At 42.9% G+C, this 24,279-nt stretch overlaps 2 protein-coding genes across 3 annotated transcripts in view; one reads left to right on the top strand and one right to left on the bottom strand.

The window, feature by feature from the left end:
• Nucleotides 1-5,309: 5,309 nt before the first annotated feature.
• LOC121291949 (zinc-binding protein A33-like) overlaps nt 5,310-24,279 on the bottom strand; it is a 69,018-nt gene continuing 50,048 nt past the window's right edge. For both annotated transcript variants that reach the window (XM_041213633.1, XM_041213634.1), the window contains exons 2-7: nt 18,400-18,877; nt 16,010-16,105; nt 15,683-15,916; nt 13,697-13,719; nt 13,467-13,585; nt 5,310-7,730 (exon numbers count right to left, since the gene is read on the bottom strand). In XM_041213633.1, coding sequence (XP_041069567.1) covers nt 7,174-7,730; nt 13,467-13,585; nt 13,697-13,719; nt 15,683-15,916; nt 16,010-16,105; nt 18,400-18,877 — 1,507 coding nt within the window. In that variant the 3' untranslated portion in view covers nt 5,310-7,173. The remainder of the gene's footprint in view (nt 7,731-13,466; nt 13,586-13,696; nt 13,720-15,682; nt 15,917-16,009; nt 16,106-18,399; nt 18,878-24,279) is intronic.
• LOC121291951 (butyrophilin subfamily 1 member A1-like) overlaps nt 19,109-24,279 on the top strand; it is a 38,819-nt gene continuing 33,648 nt past the window's right edge. The window contains exon 1 of the mRNA XM_041213635.1: nt 19,109-19,949. The gene's annotated coding sequence lies outside the window, so the exon portion shown is untranslated. The remainder of the gene's footprint in view (nt 19,950-24,279) is intronic.

The following is a 24,279-nucleotide window of genomic DNA, read 5'->3' as shown; positions in this document are numbered from 1 at the left end:
AAGATGTGACAAGCAAAATGGATAATGGGGATCCTGTAGATGTAGTATATCTGGATTTCCAGAAGGCTTTAAATAAGGTGTCGGACAAAAGATTAATACGCAAGATAAGATTACACGAAGTTAGGACTAATATATTAGCTGGATAGAGGATTGGCTAACAAACAGAAAGCAGAGAGTCGGGATAAATGGGTCTTTTTCTGGATGGCAAGCTGTAATTAGTGGGGTGCCACAGGGCTCGGTCCTTGGGCCCCAACTATCTACAATCTATATTAATGACTTGGATTCAGGGATAGAAGGTACTATAACTAAATTTGCAGATGACACCAAAATAGGTGGGAAAGTAAGTTGCAATGAAGAAATAAGAACTTTACAAATGGATATGAACAGGTTTGGTGAATGGGCCAAATTTGGCAGATGGAGTTTAATGTGGACAAGGGTGAGGTTATCCATTTTGGTCGGAAGAATAAAAAGGTGACTTATTATTTGAACGGATAGAAACTTCAGAATGCTTCAGTGCAGAGGGATCTGGGTGTCCTTGTGCATGAATCTCTGAAAGTTAGTATGCAGGTGCTGCAGGTAATAAGGAAGGCAAATGGAATTTTGGCATTTATTGCTCAAGGAATAGAGTATAAAAATAGGGAAGTGTTGTTGCAACTGTACAAGGCATTGGTGAGACCGCACCTGGAGTACTGTGCACAGTTTTGGTACCCTTACTTGAGGAAGGATGTAGTTGCATTGGAGGCAGTTCAGAGGAGGTTCACTAGATTGATTCCAGAAATACAGGGCTTGTCTTAGGAGGAGAGATTGAGCAGTTTAGGTCTATACTCGTTAGAGTTTAGAAGGATGAGAGGAGATCTAATTGAGGTATATAAGATGCTAAAGGGGATAGACGAAGTAGACGTGGAGTGGATGTTTCCTCTTGTGGGACATTCTAGAATGAGAGACCATAGTTTTAGGCTAAGGGGTGGTAGATTTAAATCAGAGATGAGGAGGAATTACTTTTCGCAAAGGGTCATGAATCTGTGGAATTCACTACCTCAGAGTGCAGTGGATGCTGGGACACTGAAAATATTTGAGGAGGAGATAGACATATTTTTAATTAGTAACAGGTTGAAAGGTTATGGGGAGAGGGTGGGAAATTGAAGTTGAGGCTGAAATGAGATCAGCCATGATCGTATTGAATGGTGGGGCAGGCTCGAGGGGCTGAATCGCCTACTCCTGCTCCTAGTTCTTATGTTCTTAGTGTCGCCTCATTGCTGATTGATTACTGCATCCATAATGTGGTTTGCAGAGATCAAAGTTCAGCGATATGAACAGCTTTATCACAGAATATTGGTGAAAGCTGGGATCACTTATTTTCATGCTTGCCGCCTTTAAACATAAGGAATGAAAGGAAGGAAGTTCCACTTCAACAGGGCACAGAATGGGTGCTGGATGTGGAATAGGTGTGACGTGTAACTGGCAGCCAATCCGCTAGAGCCCATTTTGCTCTCCCGGTTTGAAAGCTTCCCTCCAGTGCGTGAAATTTATCTAAGACATCAGCATTGCACTAGCACACAATAGATGGGTGACAGGGGATCCAATTCTTGCCCCTTTTCCTTTTTGGAGGCTGGTATAACTGGCGGGAAATTCATTATTGTCAACTTCCTAATCCAACTTGATAAATTCCACGCGCTGAGAGACTAAGCCCATGTAGTCCAGAATCCTAAGCTGAGGGAGAGTCTGAGAGAAAGCGATTCTCTCTCTTAGGCAGTCCCTTAGGCAAGGAATGCATAAGAAACACAAGAAATAGGAACAGGAGTAGACCATTTGGCACCTCAAGCCTGCTCCGCTATTCAAGATCATGGCTGATCTGCTTGTGTTTCGAATTCCACGTTCTCATCTACCCCCGATAGCCTTTGATTCCCTGCCTAACGGGAATCTATCTACCTCTGCCTTAAAAATATCCTATGACTCCACCTCCACCGCCTTCAGAGGCAGAGAGATCCAAAGTCGCATAACCCTCTGAGTGAAAAGATTTCTCCTCATCTCTGTCCTAAAAGGGCAATGCTTAATTTTAAAACAGTGCCCCCTAGTTCTGGACTCACCCACAAAAGGAAACATTCTTTCCATTTCCACTTTCTCAAGACCATTCAAGATCTTGTATACTTCAATCAAATCGCCCCTCACTCTTCTAAACTCCAGTGGAAACAGTCCAAGTCCGTCCAACCTTACCTCACAAGACAACCCACTCATTCCAGGTATCAATTCAGTAAACCTCCTCTGAACCACCTCCAATACATTTACATCCTTCCTTAAAAGGATGACTCGCTTCCACTCCAGTTTGGTTGGACTTATCAGCCATATCAGAACCAATGTGCAATCTGCAGACTGTGCCATATGTGGAGCAAGTTATACTTGAAGGGTCAGGCAGATGAGCTGTTTGGAGTATTCTGTGCTCACTCCGAAGCCTCAACTTCATCTCTGTTTTTGATGAAGTCTCTCAATGTGTTCAGTTCTTCCTGAATGAGCCTTCTCCATTTTGGCCAATCACAAGCCAGGGACTCCCGTGAGTTGGTCAGGATGTTTGACCTCTTCAGGGTTGTTTTGAGGACTTCCTGAAAGCATTTCTGATGTCCTCTTGGGAATTTCCTGCCACAACAGAGTTCCAAGTAGAGCAGTTGCTTCAAATCTGGTGTCAGCATTACTGCCTCGATGCTGGGCATGTTGGCTTAGGACAGGGCACTGCTGTTAGACCACCTCTCTTACCACTTGATTTTAAGGATCCTGTGAAGGTACTGCTGGTGTTACTTCTCCAACATTTTGAGGTATCTGCTGTAGCTTGTCCAAGTCTCAGAAGCTTTTGGAGTGCAGGGTACTGATGCAGTAGTCAAAGTGAGCCGCTACAATGCAAGAGATCTCTCTGATGCTAAAATGGTTGAACTACTTGTCGTTCCTCCACTGGAGATTCATTTTGTGATGAGGTTTTCTTACTGAACTGTATATGTGTATTATGCAGACTGGAGTTCTCTTTCCCAAGTGAACTTGATGCCACTGGTGACTATGTTATTGCTAACAGTTGATTTCCATTTGGCATTATGGGTTAGATAAACTTCCGCAACTTGAGATCATCCGAAACGCTGCTGCTGCAAAATCCCATTCACCCATCACCCCGGTTTCGCTGACTGACATTGGCTCCCAGTTAAACAGAGTCTTGATTTTAAAATGCCCATCCTTGTTTTCAAATCCCTCCATAGCCTTAATGTCCCTTCTCCCTAACTCTCTAATCTCCTCCAGAACCAGAACCCACGAGATATCTGCATTGTTCTAATTCTGGCCTCTTCTCCATCATCAATTTTAATTGATCCACCGGACGGAATCTTCCCGGTCCCTCAGACGCACATTTGAAAACATGACTAGGAGCAAGATCGCAGATAAAGGACATCAGGTTGGCACCCCGATGTGTTTCCACTCCAATAATGCTCAATTAGGGATTCACTATGAGGAAGACTTTGGAACATGGCTTCAAATATAACTTCATTTTTCTTGGGAATTACTCAATGGCTTAACTTTGTTCTATTTTTACAGAATCATAATGACAGGAAGGAGGCCATTTAGCTTATCATGTCTGCACTGGCTCTCCAAGTGAGCATTATGACCTAGTGCCATTGCCCTGCTTTTCCCCCATACCCTTGCACATTGTTTCTATTCAAATAATCATCTAATGCCCTTTTGAATACCTCAATTGAGCCTGCCTCCATCACGCATCCAGGCAGTGCATTTCAGATCCGAACCACTCGTTGTATGAAAAAGTTTTTTCTCATGTCACACTTGCTTCTTTTGCAAATCACTTTAAATCTGTGCCCTCTCGTTCTTTATCCTTGTACGAGTGGGAACAACTTCTCCCTATCTACTCCGTTCGGCCCCCTCATGATTTTGAACGTCTCCATCAAATCTTCTCTCAGTCTTCTTCTCTCCAAGGAGAACAGTACCAACATTTCCGATCCATCCTCATAGCTGAAGTTTCTCATCCCTGGAAACATTCTTGTAAACCTCTTCTGCACTCTCTCCAATGTGTTCATATCCTTCCCATAATATGGCACCCAGAACTGTATACAATATTCCAGCTGAGGCCTGACTTGTCTCTTATATAAATTCAGCATAACCTCCATGCTCTTGTACTCTATGCCCCTATTAATAAAACCCAGGATACTATATGCTTTATTAACTGCTCCCTCCACATCCTGCCACCTTCAATGATCTATGCACTTTAACAGCCGAGTTTTTCTGCTCCTGCACCCCCTTCAAAATTTCACCCCTTATTTGAAATTGTCTGTCCATGTTCTTCCTACCAAAATGCATCATCTCATACTTCTCCGCATTGAACTTCATCTGCCACTTATCTGCTTACTCATTCAGTTCTATAGGCAGCACTTTTGCACACCACTCTTTTAACTCTTGTCTCTTTTTCCATTCGTTCCTGGGATGTGAGCATCATTGGCAAGGCCATCACTTATTTCCTATTCCTAATTTGAGAAGGTGGTGGTGGGCTGCATTCTTGAACCGCTCCAGTCCATGTGGTGTAGGTACACCCACAGTGCTGTTAGGGAGCCCCAGTGACAGTGAAGGAATTGAGATATAGTTCCATGTCAGGGTGGTGTGTGGTTTGGAAGGGAACTTGCAGTTGGTAGTGCTCCCATGCCTTATTGTCCTTCTAGGTGGTAGAGATCACAGGCTTGGAGACAGTTGTTGAAAGATTGTTGGTGAGTTGCTGCAGTGCATCTTGTAGATGGTACACATTGCTGATGCTGTGCACCAGTGTTGGACAGAGTGAATGTTGAAGGTGTTGGATGGATTGCCTATCAAGTGAGCTGCTTTGTCCTAGATGGTGTCAAGCTTCTTGAGTGTTGTTAGTGCCGCACTCATCCAGACAAGTGGAGAGTATTCCATCACACTCCTGACTTGTACCTTATAGATGGTGGACAGGCTTTGGGAGTTAGGATGTTAGGGTTCTGTTACCTTTACCCTCCAGGAAGATACATTCATTCAGTCAAACTTGTTAGCTTAAATACTCAACTGAAAGAAATTTTATCATCATAGAAACTTAAATCAGCTATGCTAGCATTTGATGTGGTCTTAAGATAAAATGCTCTCTCTAACTGGAGTATCTCGACTAAACAAAGATATCCCAGAATAAGCATGCACAGTACATAGTATAGCAGAATTATCTCTCTTAAAGATAACCTCTCTGAGAACTAAGAATCTTATAGTGAAGAATTATAGAAGAGTTCGGGTCCATGAGGTTTACAGAGTGAGACTACAACCTTTTATAATGGTTACTTTATACTTTATTGTAAGCTTAAATCTTAGTTTACATTATGGTAATGTTTTGAATGTTACAGAGTACAAATGCAAGATAAACTAATTCATCCAAATATAGTAAATGCATGCTTCAATTCCACTTAGAGAATAAGAGTAGGATATTCAAACAAACAATAACTATTGCACTCGCAATAAAAAGTATAATGCGTAGAGACAAAGACAGCAGAAATTATGAGGAAACCTGTCTAATGTCTCGACTCAATGCTGTACCCATGAAATCTGATTCACTTGTTTACCTAAGTTTGTAATATAAACAAAATCTGTTGTGTTTGAATAACATGAATTTTGTTTGTTTTACTGTTAGACCACTTGGAGTGAGAAATCTTGAAAATCAAAAAAAACAGTTGCAATGTTATGAACTTAAACATGGCTCCCTGTCTACAGAAGTCTGTTCTCAAGACCTTTGAATCTGTATATGTGAGAGAGAAATTAATGTGTATGAATTTCACAAAGGATTTTTTAAACTGTATTTTATTTGTTAAATTATTAACCCTTTTATAGACTAGGTCAGATCCTTAAGAAGGAAATGAGTTACTCACCGCAGAAGACCCAGCTTCTGACCTGCTCTTGTAGTCACAGTATTCATATGGCTGGTCCAGTTAAGCTTCTGGTCAATGGTGACCCCAGATTGTTGATGGTGGCTGTATTCAAGCGATGGTAATGCTTGTTGAATGTCAAGGGAAGATGGTTGAATTCTCTCTTGTTAGAGGTGGTCATTGCCTGGCACCTATGTGGCGTGAATGTTACTACTTTGTAGTGTCGCTGGGTTCTACATTAACTTGTGGGGTTTTGCTCTGCAGTATGAAACTTCATGGATAAGCTCTTCTACCTTGCTTATTCTCTGCCCACCTTGAACAGCTCCTTCAACAAATATCACAAACCTGAACTTTGGTCACCTTCAACTATCCCTGATCAGCCTGTATGTTTCCTTGGTCACTGGTCTTGTTACTGTTCTTTTTTATTCCATGACCACTGGCCTGAATTAAATGCTACCATTGCATCCACCACCTTCTCCCCTCAGAGTCTATTCCAGAACCTTTGCCATGCACTTTTCCTTCAATAACAACCCCATCTCTTGATGGGGATGAAGAAACTGGTCTCTTTTTGAGTGTCTTTCTATGAAATTCTCCCCTCTCCTCCCACTACTGCTTATTTGAGCTAAGCTTCAGTGGTGATGTAAATGGTAAATTATTCTCTTTCTTTGTGTTGTGCCCAGTACATGATGTGAGGGTGAAAATGGACTTGACTGAGGACACAAAACAGGCAGGATGACATTTTCTCACCTTGTGGAAATTGGGCAGGAGGGAGCATATCCTGCAACAGTCTTTTTAATCCAAGGGTTGAGGCTTCCCCTGACTAGAAGTATCCTTATAAATCTATGTGTATTAAGGTTGTATGATTCAGATAGGAGTGAGGGGCAATCTTAACAGCCTCCTGCTGAGATGTCTGACGTGGACATGAATTATACTGACAAAGATTCAGTTTTCATTCATTCAGACAATTTACATATTCATGCTTAAAATGACATTTCTTTAACCCAGGTAGCATCTGATTTTTATTAATGTTTGCTGTAATATGAGAGTTTGCCCCTATTTGAGTAATCCTTACATTACATTTATAATTCAGCATCTATTGGCATTGCTGCTTTAAATGGAGATTGTATTAAATCCCAATAAAATAATCTCCCTTTACAACACTGACCTATGATCATTTTCAATTCCTGTGAGATTATTCCTTTATGTCACACAAAATAAAATTTCTGGACAGGGAATACAGTTCAAGGTTAATGGAAATGTGATTTATCGCATGGATTTACTCTGAACAGTGACCGTTAACTGGGCAGATTCTCAGTGCTTCAGAGTTTTTTCCTCCATCGATCAGCCCTGGGCTGAAATAAGGGAAGAGTTTCTCAGTGAAAGTGTGGGTGAAAGTGTGGAGATGGGACATGTTGTCCGCATTGTAAAATGAAACTTGTCCACCCTCATAGTCTAGGTACACCCCAAGTTTCTGGGGTTTGGTAGGTACAGTCAGACGGGTCGGAGATGATGTACAAGCCAGATAATCCGTCTGGTTTGTCAGCCACATAATCCAATATCCATCTTCGGGTGCTGCAGTGATGTCACCCTTCCTGTTGGCAGACTCTGTGACCACTCCCACATCCCACTCAGACTTCTCCCCCACCTCCACCTCCCAGTAATGTCTCCCTGATGTGAATCCCTCTGATCCCAGGATGCTGACGCATTGATCAAATCTCTCAGGGCTGTCAGAGAGATCCTGCCATTCATCTCCCTGTTTCACACTGGTCCGGTCCTCAGACAGGATGAGCCAGGGATTCGCTGTGTTAGGATCCAGAGTCAGAGAGGCTGGAGCTAGGGATAAAGGAAACAAAAATAAAAATAGTGATTTGATTCAATGAATAATCCCTACATACATAATAGCGTTTTTTCCCTTTTACAGGATGTGGGCATTGCTGGCTAGGTCAACATTTGTTGCCCATCCCTAATTGCCTCAAGAAGGTGGCAACCAGCCACCAATGGACTCCAATCACTGGAGTCCATGAGCTGTAAGTAGTACTACAGCTTGGAGTACTGGAGACTAAAAGCTCGATTTCAAGGAGATTCAGCAATTCTTTACATAAGAGCATAATAAATAGGAGCAGGAGGATGCCACTCAGCCCCTTGAGCTTGTTCTGTCATTCAATAAAACCATGACTGATCTGCTTCAATTCCACCCTCGCTTACTATCTCCATACCCTTCTATTCCCATAGTAGCTAAAAAATCTATCAACCTCTGTCTTGAATATACTCAATGATTGAGCAACCAGAGCTCTCTGGGATAGAGAATTCTGAAAATCCAAAACCCTCTGAGTGAAGAAATTTCTCCTCATCTCAATCCTAAGTGGCCATTCCCTGATTCTGGAACTGTGACCCCATGTTCTAGATTCCCCAGTCAGGAGAAACATCCTCCCAGCATCATCCCTGTCAAGCCCCTTAAGAACGTTTCAGTGAGATCACCTCTCATTCTTCGAAATTCTTGGACATATAAGCCTAGTCTACCCATCTTTCCTCACCCCAGGATTCAGTTAAGTGAACTTTCAATGCATTCCCTCCAAGGCATGTACATCCTTCCTTCGGTAAGGGGACCAAAATTGGACACAGTACTCCGGGGTCATCTCACCAAGATCCTATACAATTGCAACACAACTTCTTTGCTCTCATACTCAAATCCCTTCGTAATTAAGATTAATATACAACTTGCTTTCCTAATAGTTTGCTGTACCTGCATGTTAACTTTCTGTGATTTGTGTACTCAGACACACAGGTCCCTCTGTGCACAACATTTCCCAGTCTGCTGTCATTTAAAAATTACTCTGTTTTCCAATTTTACTTCCATAGTGGATAACTTTGCATTTTCCCACATTTCATCCCACCTGCCATGCTCCTGCCCACTCACTTTATCTGCCTATAGTTCTTGCAGCCTACTCACAGCTTTTGTTCCCGCCTAACTTTGTATAGTCAACAAACTTGGCCACTCCCCTATCTAAGTCTCTGATATAGATTGTAAATGGTTCAGATCCAAACACTGATCCTTGTGGTACCTCAATAATTACACCCAGCCAACCTGAAAATAACCTTTTTATTCCCGCTTTCTGCTCATTAACCAATCCTCAATCCTCGCTAATATATTACCCAAACCCATGAAACTTAATTCTGTGCACATTAATAACCTCTCACATGACACCTTATCAAAATCTTTTTGAAAATCCAAATATGCTACACCTTATCCAGCCTGCTTCTTCAGAACTTCAAAAGACTCTATAATAAATTGGTCAAACACAAGTTCTCTTTATAAAGGTGTGTTGATTTACCTAAGCAACTTATGATTCTCTGTTGCACTTTAAATAAAGTTATCATTCCCAGAGCATCTCTCAGCTTGCTCAGGGTCCAAAGACAAATTTGTCCTGGGGCCCAGACAAATTCCAAGTAAAGAGGGCAGTTAAGAGTCAACCACATTATTGTGGGTGTGGAGTCACATGTAGGCCAGATTTCCTTCCTTAAGTGAATCAGATGGGTTTTTACAACAATTGTTTCATGGAAAAGATGACTAGTTTTCAATTTAATTAATTGAGTTTAAATTCCACCAGCTACCTTGGTGAGATTGAATCATGTCCCCAGGGAATTAACCCAGGCCTCGGAATTATCAGTCCAGTGACAATACTGTTACACCACCGTCTACCACTTCATGGAATGAGACAAATCACATCAAATCTTATAAAATACAATTAAAGGTATAGCTTCTGTTGATAAAAAGTATAGTCTCTACCCTTACATAAAATCTGAGTCTTTGGAATCGTGTGATTGAGATGTGTTGACATGCATGTGGCTGGATGTAGATTCTCTCTCTCTCTCTCCTCTCTTTATGTAGAGTCCCCTTTACCCGACGGTTGTTCTATCATGGATTATGCCATGAATTGCCAAGGGGAAAGGCAAGAAGGCAGTCCCCAAGAGATACCTCAGCCAGGATGTGGATTAATCCCATGCTGTTGCCATTATTCTGCATCACACTCCAGCCGTCTAGTCAACTGAACTAACTGATTCTTCGGATGTAAGTTCAGTTGAATTTATTCTGCATTGCTAATATGACTGTGGACGCGAGTTTATAATTCTGAAATCAGGCCCTTGTATGATCCAAGAAATCAGAGATGGCCCCTTCAGGAAGGGGATCTTGTGGGACTTAGGCTGGCCACTACTCCCAGACCTTGTCAGGGCAGGTCAAGTTTAAATTGTGGACTCCACTTGTGAAATTGATAAGCTCAAGGAGAGCATTTAAAAAATAATGTTTAGAAATATTTTCAGAATATTCCAAATATACTTAATGGAATGGATCTCTTCCAAATCCATGATGTCTACCACCTAGAAGGCCAAGGGCAGCACATGCATGGGAACACCACCACCTGCAAGTTCCCCTCCAAGACACACACCATCCTGACTTGGAACTATATCGCCATTCCTTCACTGTCACTGGGTCAAAATCCTGGAAGTCCCTCCCTAACAGCACCGTGGGTGCACCTACACCACATGGCTGTAGAGGTTTAAGGCAGCAGCGCATCAGCAACTTCGAGGACAATTAGTGATGGGAAATAAATGCTGGCCTAGCCAGCAACACCCAGATCCCATGAACAAATATATAATAATGGTATACAAGCAAGGAGTGGAGTCATTATCCGCAGTATAAAACAGCTCTCACTGGCACCGAACAGTTACTGACCTCACTCACAGTGGTACCACACTATAACTGCAGTTTCTGTGTTAGCGCCCTCTCAGCTCAGTGCTAACAGCCTTCTGGATAAAACATTTCTCGAAATCATAGAATAGAATCATAAAATGGCCTCCATCAGTACTGCAGCCATTTGGCCTATTATCTACACCAGCTCTCTGCAAGAGTAACTCGTCTAGTCCCATTTCTGTGCCTTTTCTCTGTAGCCCTGCATATTTTCTCTCTACAGGTCCTTATCCAATTCTCTTTTGAAAGCCATGATTTAATTCGCTTCTATTACACTCTAAGGCAGTGCTTTCCTGATCATAGCTATTTGCTGCATTAAAAAGTTTCTCATGTCGCCTTTAGCTCTTTAGCCAGTCATCTCTAATTAGTGTCCTCTGGTTCTTAATCCTTCTGCCAATGGGAACAGTTCCTCCCTATCTACTTCCATGCTGCTCATGATTTTGAACACTTCTGTCAAATCTCCTCTTAACCATCTTACTCCAGGGAAAACAGTCCCTGCTTCTCCAATATATCTATTTAACTGAAGTTCCTTAAGCCTGGAATCATTCTCAAGCATCTTTTCTGCACTCTCTCTAATACCTTCACATCCTTCCTAAAGCGTGGTTCCCAGAACTGGATACAATACTCCAGTTGAGGCCAAAACAGTGCTTTATAAAGTTTCATTATAACTTCCTTGCTTTCATACCCTATTTATAAAGCCCAGGTCCCGTAAGCCTCATTAGCCACTTTCTCAACCCACCCTGCCACCAACGATTTGTGCACATCTACCCCAGGTCCCTCTGCTCCTGCACCCCATTTGGAATTGTACTTTTTATTTTATATTGCCTCTCTAAAATGTAACATCATTCCTCAGAGACAAGTGAATTGAAGGTGATCTGTTCTGTTGTTGCTACCTGTGATGTGTACTACTTGGACACCATGAAGCAGTCTTGTTGAAGTTACAAAGAAGTCTTCATAAACAATACTGAACTATGTCCATATTTAGACTGGAGGGTACAGATATGGAGAGGTTGCCATACCAGGTCCTTATGTGTTGCTACCTACCTCTAGACTGACCTTACGTCTAAGTCATGTGCCTTTTTACTTCACCATAAGGCAGTATTGTGCTCAGTCCCATGTTAACCCTTTAGATACCAAATACTTCTACTAAAAATGGTGCTCTCGGTGGATGGAAAATACTTTAGATGTATTACATTTAATTTTACATAAATTTTACATGGAGGGAGGCCTGCAGAGGCAGTGCTCTTGTCACTGTACTGGTACTCCAGAGGCCCAGGGTAATGCTCTGGGGGACCAAGGTTTGAATCCCACCATGCCAGAGGGTGAAATTTGAAATCAATTAAAAAAAAATTGGAATTAAAAGTCTGATGACCCATCTGGTTCACTAACATCCTTTAGGGAAGGAAATTTGCCGTCCTCACCTAGTCAAGCCTACATGTGACTCAGCAATGTGGTTGACTCTTAAATGCCCTCTGAACAGGGGCAGTTAGGGATGGGCAGTTAGGCAGTGACGCCCACATCCCATGAACGAATACATTTTAAAAAAAATTCCCATAACAATTGGCATATTTTTACTGTGAGAACGATTACCTTCATAGGGAGACGCAAGGCTATGGAGGGATTTAAAGGCAAAAAGAAGAATTTTAAATATTCAACATTCAGACTGGGGCTCAATATAATTCAGCAGGGACCAAGGATTAAAAGGGGCAGGAGCAGGTCATTCTGCCGCTTGAGCATTTACTGTTGCATACGATACAAAGAGAATTTAAGGATTATAAATACATTGGAAATTCAACAAAGTAATATTATTTAACTTCACGCACAGGGCAACACACATTACAGTCCTGTGTATCCACAAGTTCTACACAGAATTACTGCTGCGTGCAACATAACAAAACCAATGTAACTTGTATCATGGGAACAGCTCCAGTTAGGAAGAGGATGCCAGCACCACCAAGTGGCTGAACAGAGAGACACACCATTTCAACAGAGCAGGAAACAGAAATGTTTACTTTTTAGACAAATTACAGCACAGGAGGAAGCCATTCAGCCCATTGTGTCTGTGCTGGCTCTCTGCAAGAGCAACTCACCTCATCCCACTCCCCCGCCTTTTCCAGCAGCTCTGAAATTTCTCTCTCTCCAGCTCCTTATCTAACTCCCTTTTTTGAAAGCCTTGATTGAACCTGCTTCCACCTCAGACAGTGGACTCCAGATTCTAACTGTGTGAAAAAGTCATGTTGCCATTGCTTCTTTTGCCAACCACCTTAAGTCTGTGCTTTCTGGTTCTTGATCCTTCTGCCAGTGGGGACAATTTCTCCTCATCTACTCTGTCCTTACCCCTCATGATTTTGAACACCTCTATCAGATCTCCGCTCAACCTTCTCTTCTCCAAGGAGAATAGCCTCAGCTTCTCCAATCTATCCACCTAAATGAAGCTCAGCATCCCCGGAACCATTCTGATAAATCTAGCTCATTAAAATCCTCAACAGATGTGAAAAGCTCCCAATCCCTCCCCACTCACCTCCACGGAAGTCTTGACAACTATTTCATAGCTTGATATTATGCTCCAGGTAATATCAATCCCAAATTACGTGACATAAACTGAGTGATTAACACTATCCATGTCATTTTACTTTCTGTGAGTTCCTGAACCAAGACAGGATCCAGAGGGATTTTCCCCATCAATATGCAACTAAAGCTGCCGCATTTAATAGCTTTAATAGAACAGTTTTTAAAACAAGTATCTTGACCACCTTGTTTAATGTTTTATTCTACAAGTCAAACATGATAAGTTTTTCACCAGAATTATACAATAGATTTACCTGGATTGATGCTGTCTATCATCTCTCTCCAAGTTATGTACTGTAAAGGACCTTTGAACATACCGAGTGTTAGACCTTCATCTATAGGTGGCAAAGTAGAGTGCTTCTTGTATGTAACGCTGGAAAGTGAATTTTTTAATATTAGGGCTAAGTTCTTGTAGCACAAGTTAATTAAGTAAAAATGTCTAATGCAATCTTCGTCATTAAAAAGAGATTAGAGCAGGTCTTACCCATTCTTGTGAGACACTTCCACCTAAATAATAACAAAAGCAATAAGCTCAGGCTGAGTGGCAGAGAAATTCCACAATTCACTCCTTTAAAAAGCCTACTGCATGATGAAAATGAGATATGAACACAAGAAACAGGAACAGGAATAGCCCATTTGACCCCCTGAGCCATTCAATAAGATCATGGCTGATCTAATTCCACTTTCCTGCATGCCCCCCCCCCCCCCCCAACCAACCTCCCTAATAACCCTTTAAATCAAAAATCTGTCTAAAACGGCCTTGAATATATTCAATGATCCAGCCTCCACTGCTCTCTGGGGAAGAGAGCTCCAAATATTGACGACCTGAAGTGAAAAACCCCTTATTCTTAAACTGTGCCCCCTAGTTCTAGAATCCCACATGAGAGGAAACATCCTCTCAGAATCTACCCTGTTGAGCTCCCTCAGAATTTTATATGTTTCATTAAGATCACCCCTCATTCTTCTAAACTCCAATGAGTGCAGGCCCAACCTGCTTAACTTTTCCTCACAAGACAAACCCCTTCATCACAGGATTCAGCCTAGTGAGCCTTCTCTTAACTGCCTCCAATCCAAGTTGGATTCAGCGCTTCAAGAAGGCAGCTCAGAGAACTCAGTGTTGGCCCTGTGCAAATCCACTATACATCTCAGCTGTCAGAGCTTGGTTGGGTACATCTGGTGTCTGGAAACCCAGTCCAGGTAAGTGACCCACATCGTCCCTCGCCATTCTTAAATCAGTTGTGACAGTACTGTGCACCAGAACACCACCTAATGTGGTTTCAAAGTTCTGGAATAATCACACTCTTAGATACTGTTGATGATGAACCAACTCCCCCAGACCCATCTTTTGTTTCTTCACTTATCTCTTGGCCTTGCACTATCATCCCTTTTGTCATTTAATCCCTCCTGCCTTCTACCCTATGAAAGTAAAAAGAAAGGTTTGCACTCTTTAAAAATTATTTTACGGGACATGGGCATTGCTGGCTAGGGCAGCATTTTTTATTGCCCATCCCTAATGGCCCTTGAGAAGGTGCAGGCCACGTGGAGGTACACCCACAGTGCTGTTTCAGAGGGAGCTCCAGATTTTGACCTAGTGAGAGTGAAGGAACAGCTATGTAGCTCCAAGTCGGGGTGTTGTGTGGCTTGGAGGGGAACTTGCACCTTTCACAACCTCAGGATATCCCATTGTACTTTCCAGCCAATTAAATACTTTTTGAAGCATAGTCGCTGTTCCATTGTAGGAAAGACGGTAGCCAGTGTGTGTACATCAAGCTCCCACAAACAGCAATGTGATAATGACTGGATAATTTGTGCTTTTGAGATGACGCTCCGAAGCAGAGTCATATTGGACTGGAAACGTTAACTCTGCTTCTCTCTCCACAGATGCTGCCAGTCCTGCTGAGTTTCTCCAGCACTTTCTGATTTTATTTCAGATCTCCAGCAGCCGCAGTATTTTGCTATAATTTTTTGTGATGATGATTTGAGAGATATAAATTGGCCAGGACACCAAAGATAATTAACTCCCCCCCCTCTTCTTTGAAATAGTGCCTTGGAATCTTTTATGCCCACCTGAGGGTGGATGGAGCCTCGGTTTAATGTCTCATCCAAGAGGTGGCACCTCCAACATTGCAGCACTCCCTCAGTACTGCACTGGGAGTGTCAGCCTGGATCTTTCTGCTCAGATCCTGCAGTGGGACATGAACCCACATCCTTCTGATTCAGACTACCCTGAACTATCAGAGACAAAAGAAAATTCCCTCACAAAATGTGAAATGGGTGGAGACTGAGAAAAATAAGGCCTGAAATGCTACCTCTGTTTTCTTTTCTCTCTCTCTCCACAAATGCTGTCTGACCTGCAGAGCATTTTGAGCTTCTTCTGTGTTTTAATTTTGAGCAGACTTTTCTATTTTACAGTAAAATTACTTTTCCCCCAACTGCCTGTGCAATTCAGTCCAATTAAACAACCTCTTGCCTTCAGAAAAGAAACCGTGTCTTCTTGGTTCATTCGTCCTTGTAAGTCTGATATGTCTCGCTCAACACAGTCTAATGCCTGCTGGATGACACAGAGGTTTTTCGCCATTGTGTCTAGAATCCTCTCCTCTTCTTCCCCGAGATTTGCGAGTAAACGCTGCTCTTTCTCAGTGAGAATCTGGTGCATTTTAGAGAACTCGGATGTGATGTGGGTTTTCAGATTGCTTGACTGTTCCTACCAAGTGAAATGTGAAACATAATTAATGCACCGTGGTGAAAGGGAACAAAACCTACCAAGGTCCCAGAAAATCAGCACGGGGAGACTTACCCTAACTTTGGAAATCTGTTGCTTTTGCTTCAGCTTAGCCTTTAGCACTCGCATCTTCCTTCTGGTAGCCGAATTAAACGATAATTTCAATTTCTCCTGGAAAGAGAGAATCAATTCAGTACCGAAAACATATTTAAATGGAACACTGAGGGGAAAAAAAAGACTTGCATTTATATAGGCACCTTTCATGATCTTGGGCTATCTCAAAGCATTTTACAGCCAACAGAATATTTTTTTTGAAGTGTAGTCACTGTTTTAATGTAGGAAAGACAGCAGCCAATTTACACACAGCAAACTCTCACAGACAGCAATATGTTTAGGGGGAAGAATGTGGCATTATGCTAATGTCACTAGATTACTAATTTCCCCAGGCTTATACCCTGGGGAACATGGGTTGATATCCCATCACAGCAGCTGGTGGAATTTAAATCCAACAAATAAATCTAGAGTATAAAGCGAGCCTCAATAATGGTGACCACAAAACTATCATGGATTGTCATTAAAAACCCCATCTGGTTCACTAATGCCCTTTAGGGAAGGAAATATGCTGTCCTTACCCAGCTCGGCCTACATGTGACTCCAGATCCACAGCAATGTGGTTGACTCTTAACTTGCCTCTGAAATAGCCTAACAGAGCAATTATGAATAGTCAGCAAATTCTGGCCTTGCCAGTGATGCCCACATCCCACAAAAGAATAATTTAATGACTAGATGGTCTGGTTTTTTTGGTCATGTTGCTCGAGGGGATAAATATTGTCCAGGACACCAGGAATACCTCCCCCACTCATTTACAAAATGATGCCATGGAATCTTTTACATCCACTTAAGCTGGAAAATGGGGCCTTGATTTAACATCTCATCCTATACACAGCATCTCTGACAATTCGGCACTCCCCAGTGCCGGCACTAAAGCATCAGTTTGGAACTTTGTGTTCAGCTCTCTGGAGTGACACTTGAATCCAGGACCTCATGACTTACAGACGAGATATACCAACTGAGCCAAAGCAGACATCTAGGAATGTGACAAACAGACAAGGTGATAAAGATTGTCATGCAGCAATTTACAATTGGGCACTCTACAGCCTTCTGGACTCGACATCTGAGTTCAACAATTTTAGAGAAGAATCTTGTGTGTGCACGCGCATGTGTTTTTCCCCCCGTTTTTGCCAGTTTGGTTTTTCCAATGTTTCTTTATTCCCTTCTTTCCAGTTTGGTTTCCCAATGTTTATTCCTTATTTCCTTTACTTTGCATTTGGACGGCTTCTATCCTGCCACTCACACCTCATCTAGGCATATCTTTTGTTTCTTTATTTTATCCATACCAGTTGGGTACTTGTTTGACTGGCATAGACTCGATGGGCCAAAGGGCCTTTTTCTGTGCTGTAGACCTCTATGACAGTCCTTTTGGCTTTTCAACCATGAAACCTTTTATCATTTAATCTCTCCTGCCCTCCACCCTATCCCTTTTGTGATTCTCTCCACCCACCCCCCTTGCCCCTTTCACTTGCTCAAATCAATGATATTTCCAACTAAAAACAAAATACTGCGTATCCCGGAGATCTGAAATAAGAAAAGAGTGCTGGAAAAACTCAGCAGATCTGGCAGCATCTGTGGAGAGAGAAACGGAGTCAATGTTTTGAGTCTGGGAACTCAGTTCTGAAGAGGAGACATCTTGGACTCCAAGCCTTAACTCTTGTTTCTCTCTCCACAGATACTGCCAGATCAGCTGAGTTTTTCCAAGCACTTTCTATCTTATGTACAACATTAACTATCCTCAGTTCTGATGAAAGGTCACCACAGACCCGAAACTTTACAAAAGCAAAGTACTGAAACTGTTGGAAATCTAAATTTTTTTTTAAAAATTGGAAATATACGCAACAGGTCAGGAGGGGAGACGGGGAGGGACAAAGAAGAAAGTCTGTGATAGGGCAGGGGAGATTAACCAACAAAAGATTTCAACATGGAACATCCGTAGAGAGTGAGTGTTTAGTGGGAATAGTACAGAAACAAAGGTCCTTTCCAAATGAGGCGTGAATGACAACCCAGCAACCACCTGAATGCAACTTGAAGGGACAAAGAAAGACCATTAACCCAGTAAAACAAATAAAATAAATGTTTTTAAAAAACCAAATAGGACAATAGGGGTCATGATTTAAACTTGATGAACTCGATGTTGACTCCAGCGTCCACAGCCGGAAAGATAAAATGCTGTCCCTCGAGTTTGCATTGAGAACTGAAACTTTAACTCGGGTTTTCCCTCCTAGGAAACTGGCGGACCTGCTGAGTGTTTCCAGCACTTGGTGTTTTTATTGCAGGTTTCCAGCATCCGCGGTGTTTTTTCTTTTGTTTGTTTTGCTTTTCTGATTGAAGCCTTCTTTCTTTTTTTTTACCTTATACGTCTCAACGGCTTCGTCCAACACCAGGAAGCGGTGGTATCTGTGACTCTCCGAGTCTCTGCAGAGCAGGCAGCTGAGTTTGCCGTCAGTTTCACACAGCAGTTTCAGCTCCTCGCCCCCGTGTTCCTCACAGTGAGCTCTGCCTTCTTTCCAGTCCGGGCTCAGGCTCAGCTCCCGCACCTTCTCAGCCAAACTGGCCAGTGACCGACTGGCCCGGAGGGTCCTCTGCGGGGAGACGGCTCGACACTGCGGGCAGCAGTGGGTCTCCTGCTTTGCCCAGCTCCGGGTGATGCAGGGGCGGCAGAAATCGTGGCCGCAGTCTAGCACCACCGGGTCGCTAAGCAATTCCAGGCAAATGGAGCATTTTAACTCCTCTGTCAAACACTCCAGCTGGCGCCTGGTCGCCATGCAGGCTGCGGGGCTGCTTGAAAAGTGCTTGCGCTTCGAATGTCGAGCCCAGTGCGGCGTTTCTCTGTAAAATAACAAACACAACACAGTCAAAAAAATACCCAATTCGAACTTCCTGATCTGTCACTGCGATTGCGCAGGAGTTAAAGGCGCACGTTACATTTCCGCGCACACTCTCTCTCTCCTTAGCCCTGTATCAATCCCAAACTAGCCCCACAGCCCCGTCTCTCTCCCCATAGCCCTGTGTCAATCCCACAGCCCCTTCTCTCTCTTCCCTTAACCCGGTGTCAATCCCACAGCCCCTTCTCTCTCCCCTTAACCCGGTGTCAATCCCACAGCCCCTTCTCTCTTCCCTTAACCCGGTGTCAATCCCACAGCCCCTTCTCTCTTCCCTTAACCCGGTGTCAATCCCACAGCCCCTTCTCTCTTCCCTTAAGCCGGTGTCAATCCCACAGCCCCTTCTCTCTCCCCTTAACCCGGTGTCAATCCCACAGCCCCTTCTCTCTCCCCATAGCCCTGTGTCAATCCCAAATTAATCCCACTGCCCCTCTCTCTCCATAACTCTGTATCAATCCTAAAGTAATCTCAGTTCACTGCGTTCGCCCCGTAGGCAAGCATCAATTCCTAACTGATCCCACAGCCCTCTCTCTCCATAACCCTGTAAAAATCCCAAACCTAACCCACTGCCCACTCTCTCCCCATAACTCTGTATCACTCCCAAACTGATCCAACTGCCCCTCTCTCCATAGCCCTGTATCAATCCTAATCTAATCCTATTGACCCCTCCCCCCCCCATAACTCGATGTCAATCACAAGCTAATCTCACGGCCCTACTCTCTCCTCATAGCCCCTAACAATTCCAATCCAGTCCCACTGCCCTGTGCTCTCCCCATAGCCCTGCACAATCCCAAACTAACTCCATTGCTCACACTCTCCCTATAATCCCCTATCAGTTTCAAATTAATCCCATTGCCCCACTCTTTCCATAGCCTTCAGCAATTCCAAATTAATCCCACTGCTCATTTCTCTTCCTATAGCCCTGTATCAATCCTGCCCCACTCTTTTGCCAGAGCTCCATATCAATACTGTTAAGAAACTATCATATTTTTCGTAATAGTACTGTGGGATGTTGTAAGGTAGGTTTAAAGTTGTGAGAGTGGTTGGTTCTGTCTGTGTGACTGATTTAATTGAATTAAAATCAGATAGACTGCAAGGTTGAAATTATCAAAAGAGTTAGGTGTAAAGCAGGCTTTTGAAATGGAGATGGACAAGCAAGGATGAGAGTTCCACAAATAAATTGTGAATTAAATTTGCATTTTTAGATAAGTGAAGGGGTTGTTTGATTTTCAAAGGGAAGATAGGATATTTATAATTAACAAGATAAATAGGACAAGGTTATTATGTGTATTTTTCCCAAAAGGGAAGGGATGATATTGACAATGTGAAAATTTTTTATATTATGGGAAAAGTAAATTTTCAAAGACATGTAGAACAATGGGATTTTACACATTGTGGAAATAGAAACATATGTAAAGAAGGATGGAAGGCTATGTGATGTGTGGCCGTGTAACATTTTATAGAAAGTACATCATGTAAAGCAGCCTTGGGGAAAAGCCTGTAGCCACTTTTTCAGAAGTCTGCTGTGTCCAGTAACTAAAGTTGTGTTAAGAAACATTTAGAATTCCACTGTCGAATGGGTGCTGCAGTAACCTTGCTGGATTTCTTCTTTAAATTTAAAATCTAATTTGGATTATTATCTTAAAGTGGGTATGTGGTTGGGAGACAGGTTAATTGGGATCTTTCAGATTTGTTGTAATATCCAGTAACTGCAATCTTCTTTGTGTGTTTGAATTTTTTTTGTTAATTGTTTTAATTTAATTCTTCAAGTCTCTAAAGGTGTTAATGGACTCACTACTAAGAGTCATAGAGTTTTACAACACGGAAAGAGGCCCATTGTGTCCACGCCGGTCATCAAGCTTCTGTCTACTCTAATCCTATTTTCCAGTACTTGGCCCGTAGCCTTGTATGCTATGGCATTTCAAGTGTTCATCTAAATACTTCCTAAATGTTGTGAGGGTTCCCAACTCTACCATCCTTTAAGGCAATGAGTTCCCCACGCTGGGTGAAACAATTTTTCATCAAATCCTCTCTAAAACTCCTGCCCCTTACCTTAAATCTATGCCCCCTGGTTATTGAAACCTCCACTAAAGGGAAAAGTTTCTTCCTATCTACCCTATCTATGCCCCTCATAATTTTGTACATCTCAATCAGGTCCCTCCTCAGCCTTCTTTGCTCTAAGGAAAACGACCCCTGCCTATCAAGTCTCTCTTCATAGCTGAAATGCTCCAGCTCAGGCAATATCCTGGTGAATCTCCTCTGAACCCTCTACAGTGCAATCACAGCCTTCCTGTAGTGTGGCGACCGGAACTGCACACAGTACTGCAGATGTGGTCTAACTAACGTTTTAAACAGCTCCATCATAACCTCCTTGCTCTTGTATTCAATGCCTCGATTAATGAAGGCAAGTATCCCATTTGCCTTCTTAACCACTTTATCTATCTGTCCTGCTGCCTTCAAGGATCAATAGACATGCACACCAAGGTCCCTCGATCCTCTGTACTTCCAAGGATCCTACCATTCATTGTGTACTCCCTTGCCTTGTTAGTTTTCCCAAAAAGCATCACCTCATACTTTTCAGGATTAAATTCTGTTTGCCACTATTCTGCCCATCTGACCAGCCCATTTATATCATCCTGTAGTCTAAAGCTTTCCTCCTCACAATTTACCATACCACCAATTTTCGTGTCATCTGCGAACCTACTGATCATACCTCTTACATTCATGACTAGACGTTAATGTACACTACAAAGGGACCCAGCACCGAACTCTGCAGTACACCACTGGACACAGGCTTCCAGTCACAAAAACAACCTTCGACCATCACCCTCTGCCTCCTGCCACTCAGCCAATTTTGGATCCAGTTTGCCAAATTGCCCTGGATCCCATGGGCTTTTACATTCTTGACCAGTCTCCCATGCGAGACCTTGTCAAAATCCTTACTGAAGTCGATGTAGACTACATCAACTGCACTTCCCTCATCTACACACCTAGTCACCCCCTCGAAAAATTCAATCAAATTTGTTAGAAATGTTCTCTGCCTGACAAAGCTATGCTGACTATCCTTGATTAATCCTTGCCTCTCCAAATGGAGATTAATTCTGTCCCTCAGGATCTTTTCCAAAAGTCTCCCTACCATTGATGTCAGGCTCACTGGCCTATAGTTCCCGTTTATCCCTACCACCCTTCTTGAATAATGGTACCACATTCGCTGTTCTCCAGTCCTCAGGCATGTCTCCCGTGGCCAGAAAGGATTTAAAAATTAATGTCACGGCCCCTGCAATCTCCTCTCTTGCCTCCCACATCAGCCTGGGATACACCTCATCTGGGCCTGGGGATTTATCCACTTTTAAGCCTCCTAAAACTGTTAATACCTCTTCCCTCTCAATGCTAATTTGTCCAAGTATATCACAGTACCCCTCACTGATTTCTATAACTATATCGTCCTTCTCTATAGTGATTACAGATGCAAAGTACTCATTTAAAACCTAACCTACGTCTTCCGGCTCCTCAAACAGATTGCCACTTTGACCCCTAATGGGCCCTTCTCTTTCCTTGGTTATCCTTTTGCCCCCAACATACTTATAAAATGCCTTTGGGTTTTCCTTTAATTTACCCACTACTGATTTTTCATACCCCGTCTTCACATGCCTTAAAAAGAAATGTTTTAAGTAACCCCCTGCGCTTTCTATACTCATCTAAGGCTTCTGCTGAGCACTCGGTATCTACCATAAGCTTCCCTTTCTTTCCTTATCCAATCCTGTACATTCCTTGACATCCAGGGTTCTCTGGACTCGTTGGTCCTACCCTTCACCTTTATGGGAACATACTGGCCCTGTACTCTATTTCCTTTTTGAATGATTCCCACTGCTCTGATGTAGATTTTCCTACAAATAGCTGTTCCCAGTCCACTTTGGCCAGATCCTGTCTTATCATATTAAAATTGGCCTTCCCCCAGTTCAGAACCCTTATTTCCAGTCCATCATTGTTATTTTCCATAACTACCTTACTAATCTTACTGAGTAATGGTCAATATCACCGAAATGCTCCCCCACTGACACTCTTACCACTTGCCCAGCTTCGTTCCCCAAAATTAGGTCCAGCACCGCCCCCTGTTTTGTTGGACTTTCTATGTGCTGGCTCAAAAAGCTCTCTTAGATACATTTTAAGAATTCTGCCCCTCTAAGCCTTTCACACTTTGTCTATTCCAGTTAATATTGGGGAAGTTGAAATCCCCTACTATTGTTACCCTAATATTTTTACACTTCTGAGATTTGGCCACATATCTGCCCTTCTATCTCTCCTTGACTGTTTGGGGGTTTATAGTTCACTCCCAGCAATGTGATTGCCCCCCTTTTGATTTTAAGTTCTACCCATTTGGCCTCATTTGACGAATCTTCTAAGATATCGTCCCTCCTTTTTGCAGTAATTGACTCCTTGATCAATACTGCGACGCACCCTCCTCTTTTGAATTCCACCACCCCCCCCATTTCGCCTGAAGATTCTATACCCCAGAATATTGAGCTGCAGTCCTGCCCCTCCCTGAACCATGTGATAGCAATGATATCATATCCCCATGTGTTAATCAATGCCCTCAACTCAGCTGCCTTATTCGCAAGACTCCTTGCATTAAAATAAATGCCATCCAGCCTTGCTATGCTCCCATGTGCCTTAACTTGACTATATACGCTCTGCCTTCCAGACTTACTTGTTTTTTCTTCTGTACTTGTCTGTACATCACCCCCTACTATACCTCCACTTGGTATCCCATCCCCCTGCCAAATTAATTTAAACCCCACCAACAGCACTTCCGAATTCAGTGCACAAATCTTCTCATAATACGTATAAATTGCAAAACCATTGTGATAGTTTCCAAGTTTCCCTTGTGGATTTGGTCTGCCTGGCACACATCACCTGCCACTTCAGAAAAATCCCAAACTAATCCCACTGCCCCACTCTCTTCCCATAGCCCTGTATAAATCCCAAACTAATCCTACTACCCCACTCTCTCCCCATAGCCCTGTATCAAACCCAAACTAATCCCGCTGCCCCGCTCTCCCCATAGCCCTGTATCAATCCCCAACTAATCCCACTGCCCTGCTCTCTCCCCATAGCCCTGTATCAGTCCCCAACTAATCCCACTGCCCCACTCTCTTCCCATAGCCCTGTATAAATCCCAAACTAATCCCACTGCCCCACTCTCTTCCCATAGCCCTGTATAAATCCCAAACTAATCCCACTGCCCCACTCTCTTCCCATTGCCCTGTATAAATCCCAAACTAATCCCACTGCCCCACTCTCTTCCCATAGCCCTGTATAAATCCCAAACTAATGCCATTGTCCCTTGCT

The sequence above is a fragment of the Carcharodon carcharias genome, chromosome 19 (genome assembly GCF_017639515.1).
Source record: "Carcharodon carcharias isolate sCarCar2 chromosome 19, sCarCar2.pri, whole genome shotgun sequence".
NCBI classification, from domain to species: domain Eukaryota; kingdom Metazoa; phylum Chordata; class Chondrichthyes; order Lamniformes; family Lamnidae; genus Carcharodon; species Carcharodon carcharias.
The sequence above is the reverse complement of the archived record's forward strand: the minus strand, read 5'-3'. Positions and strand labels throughout refer to the sequence as shown.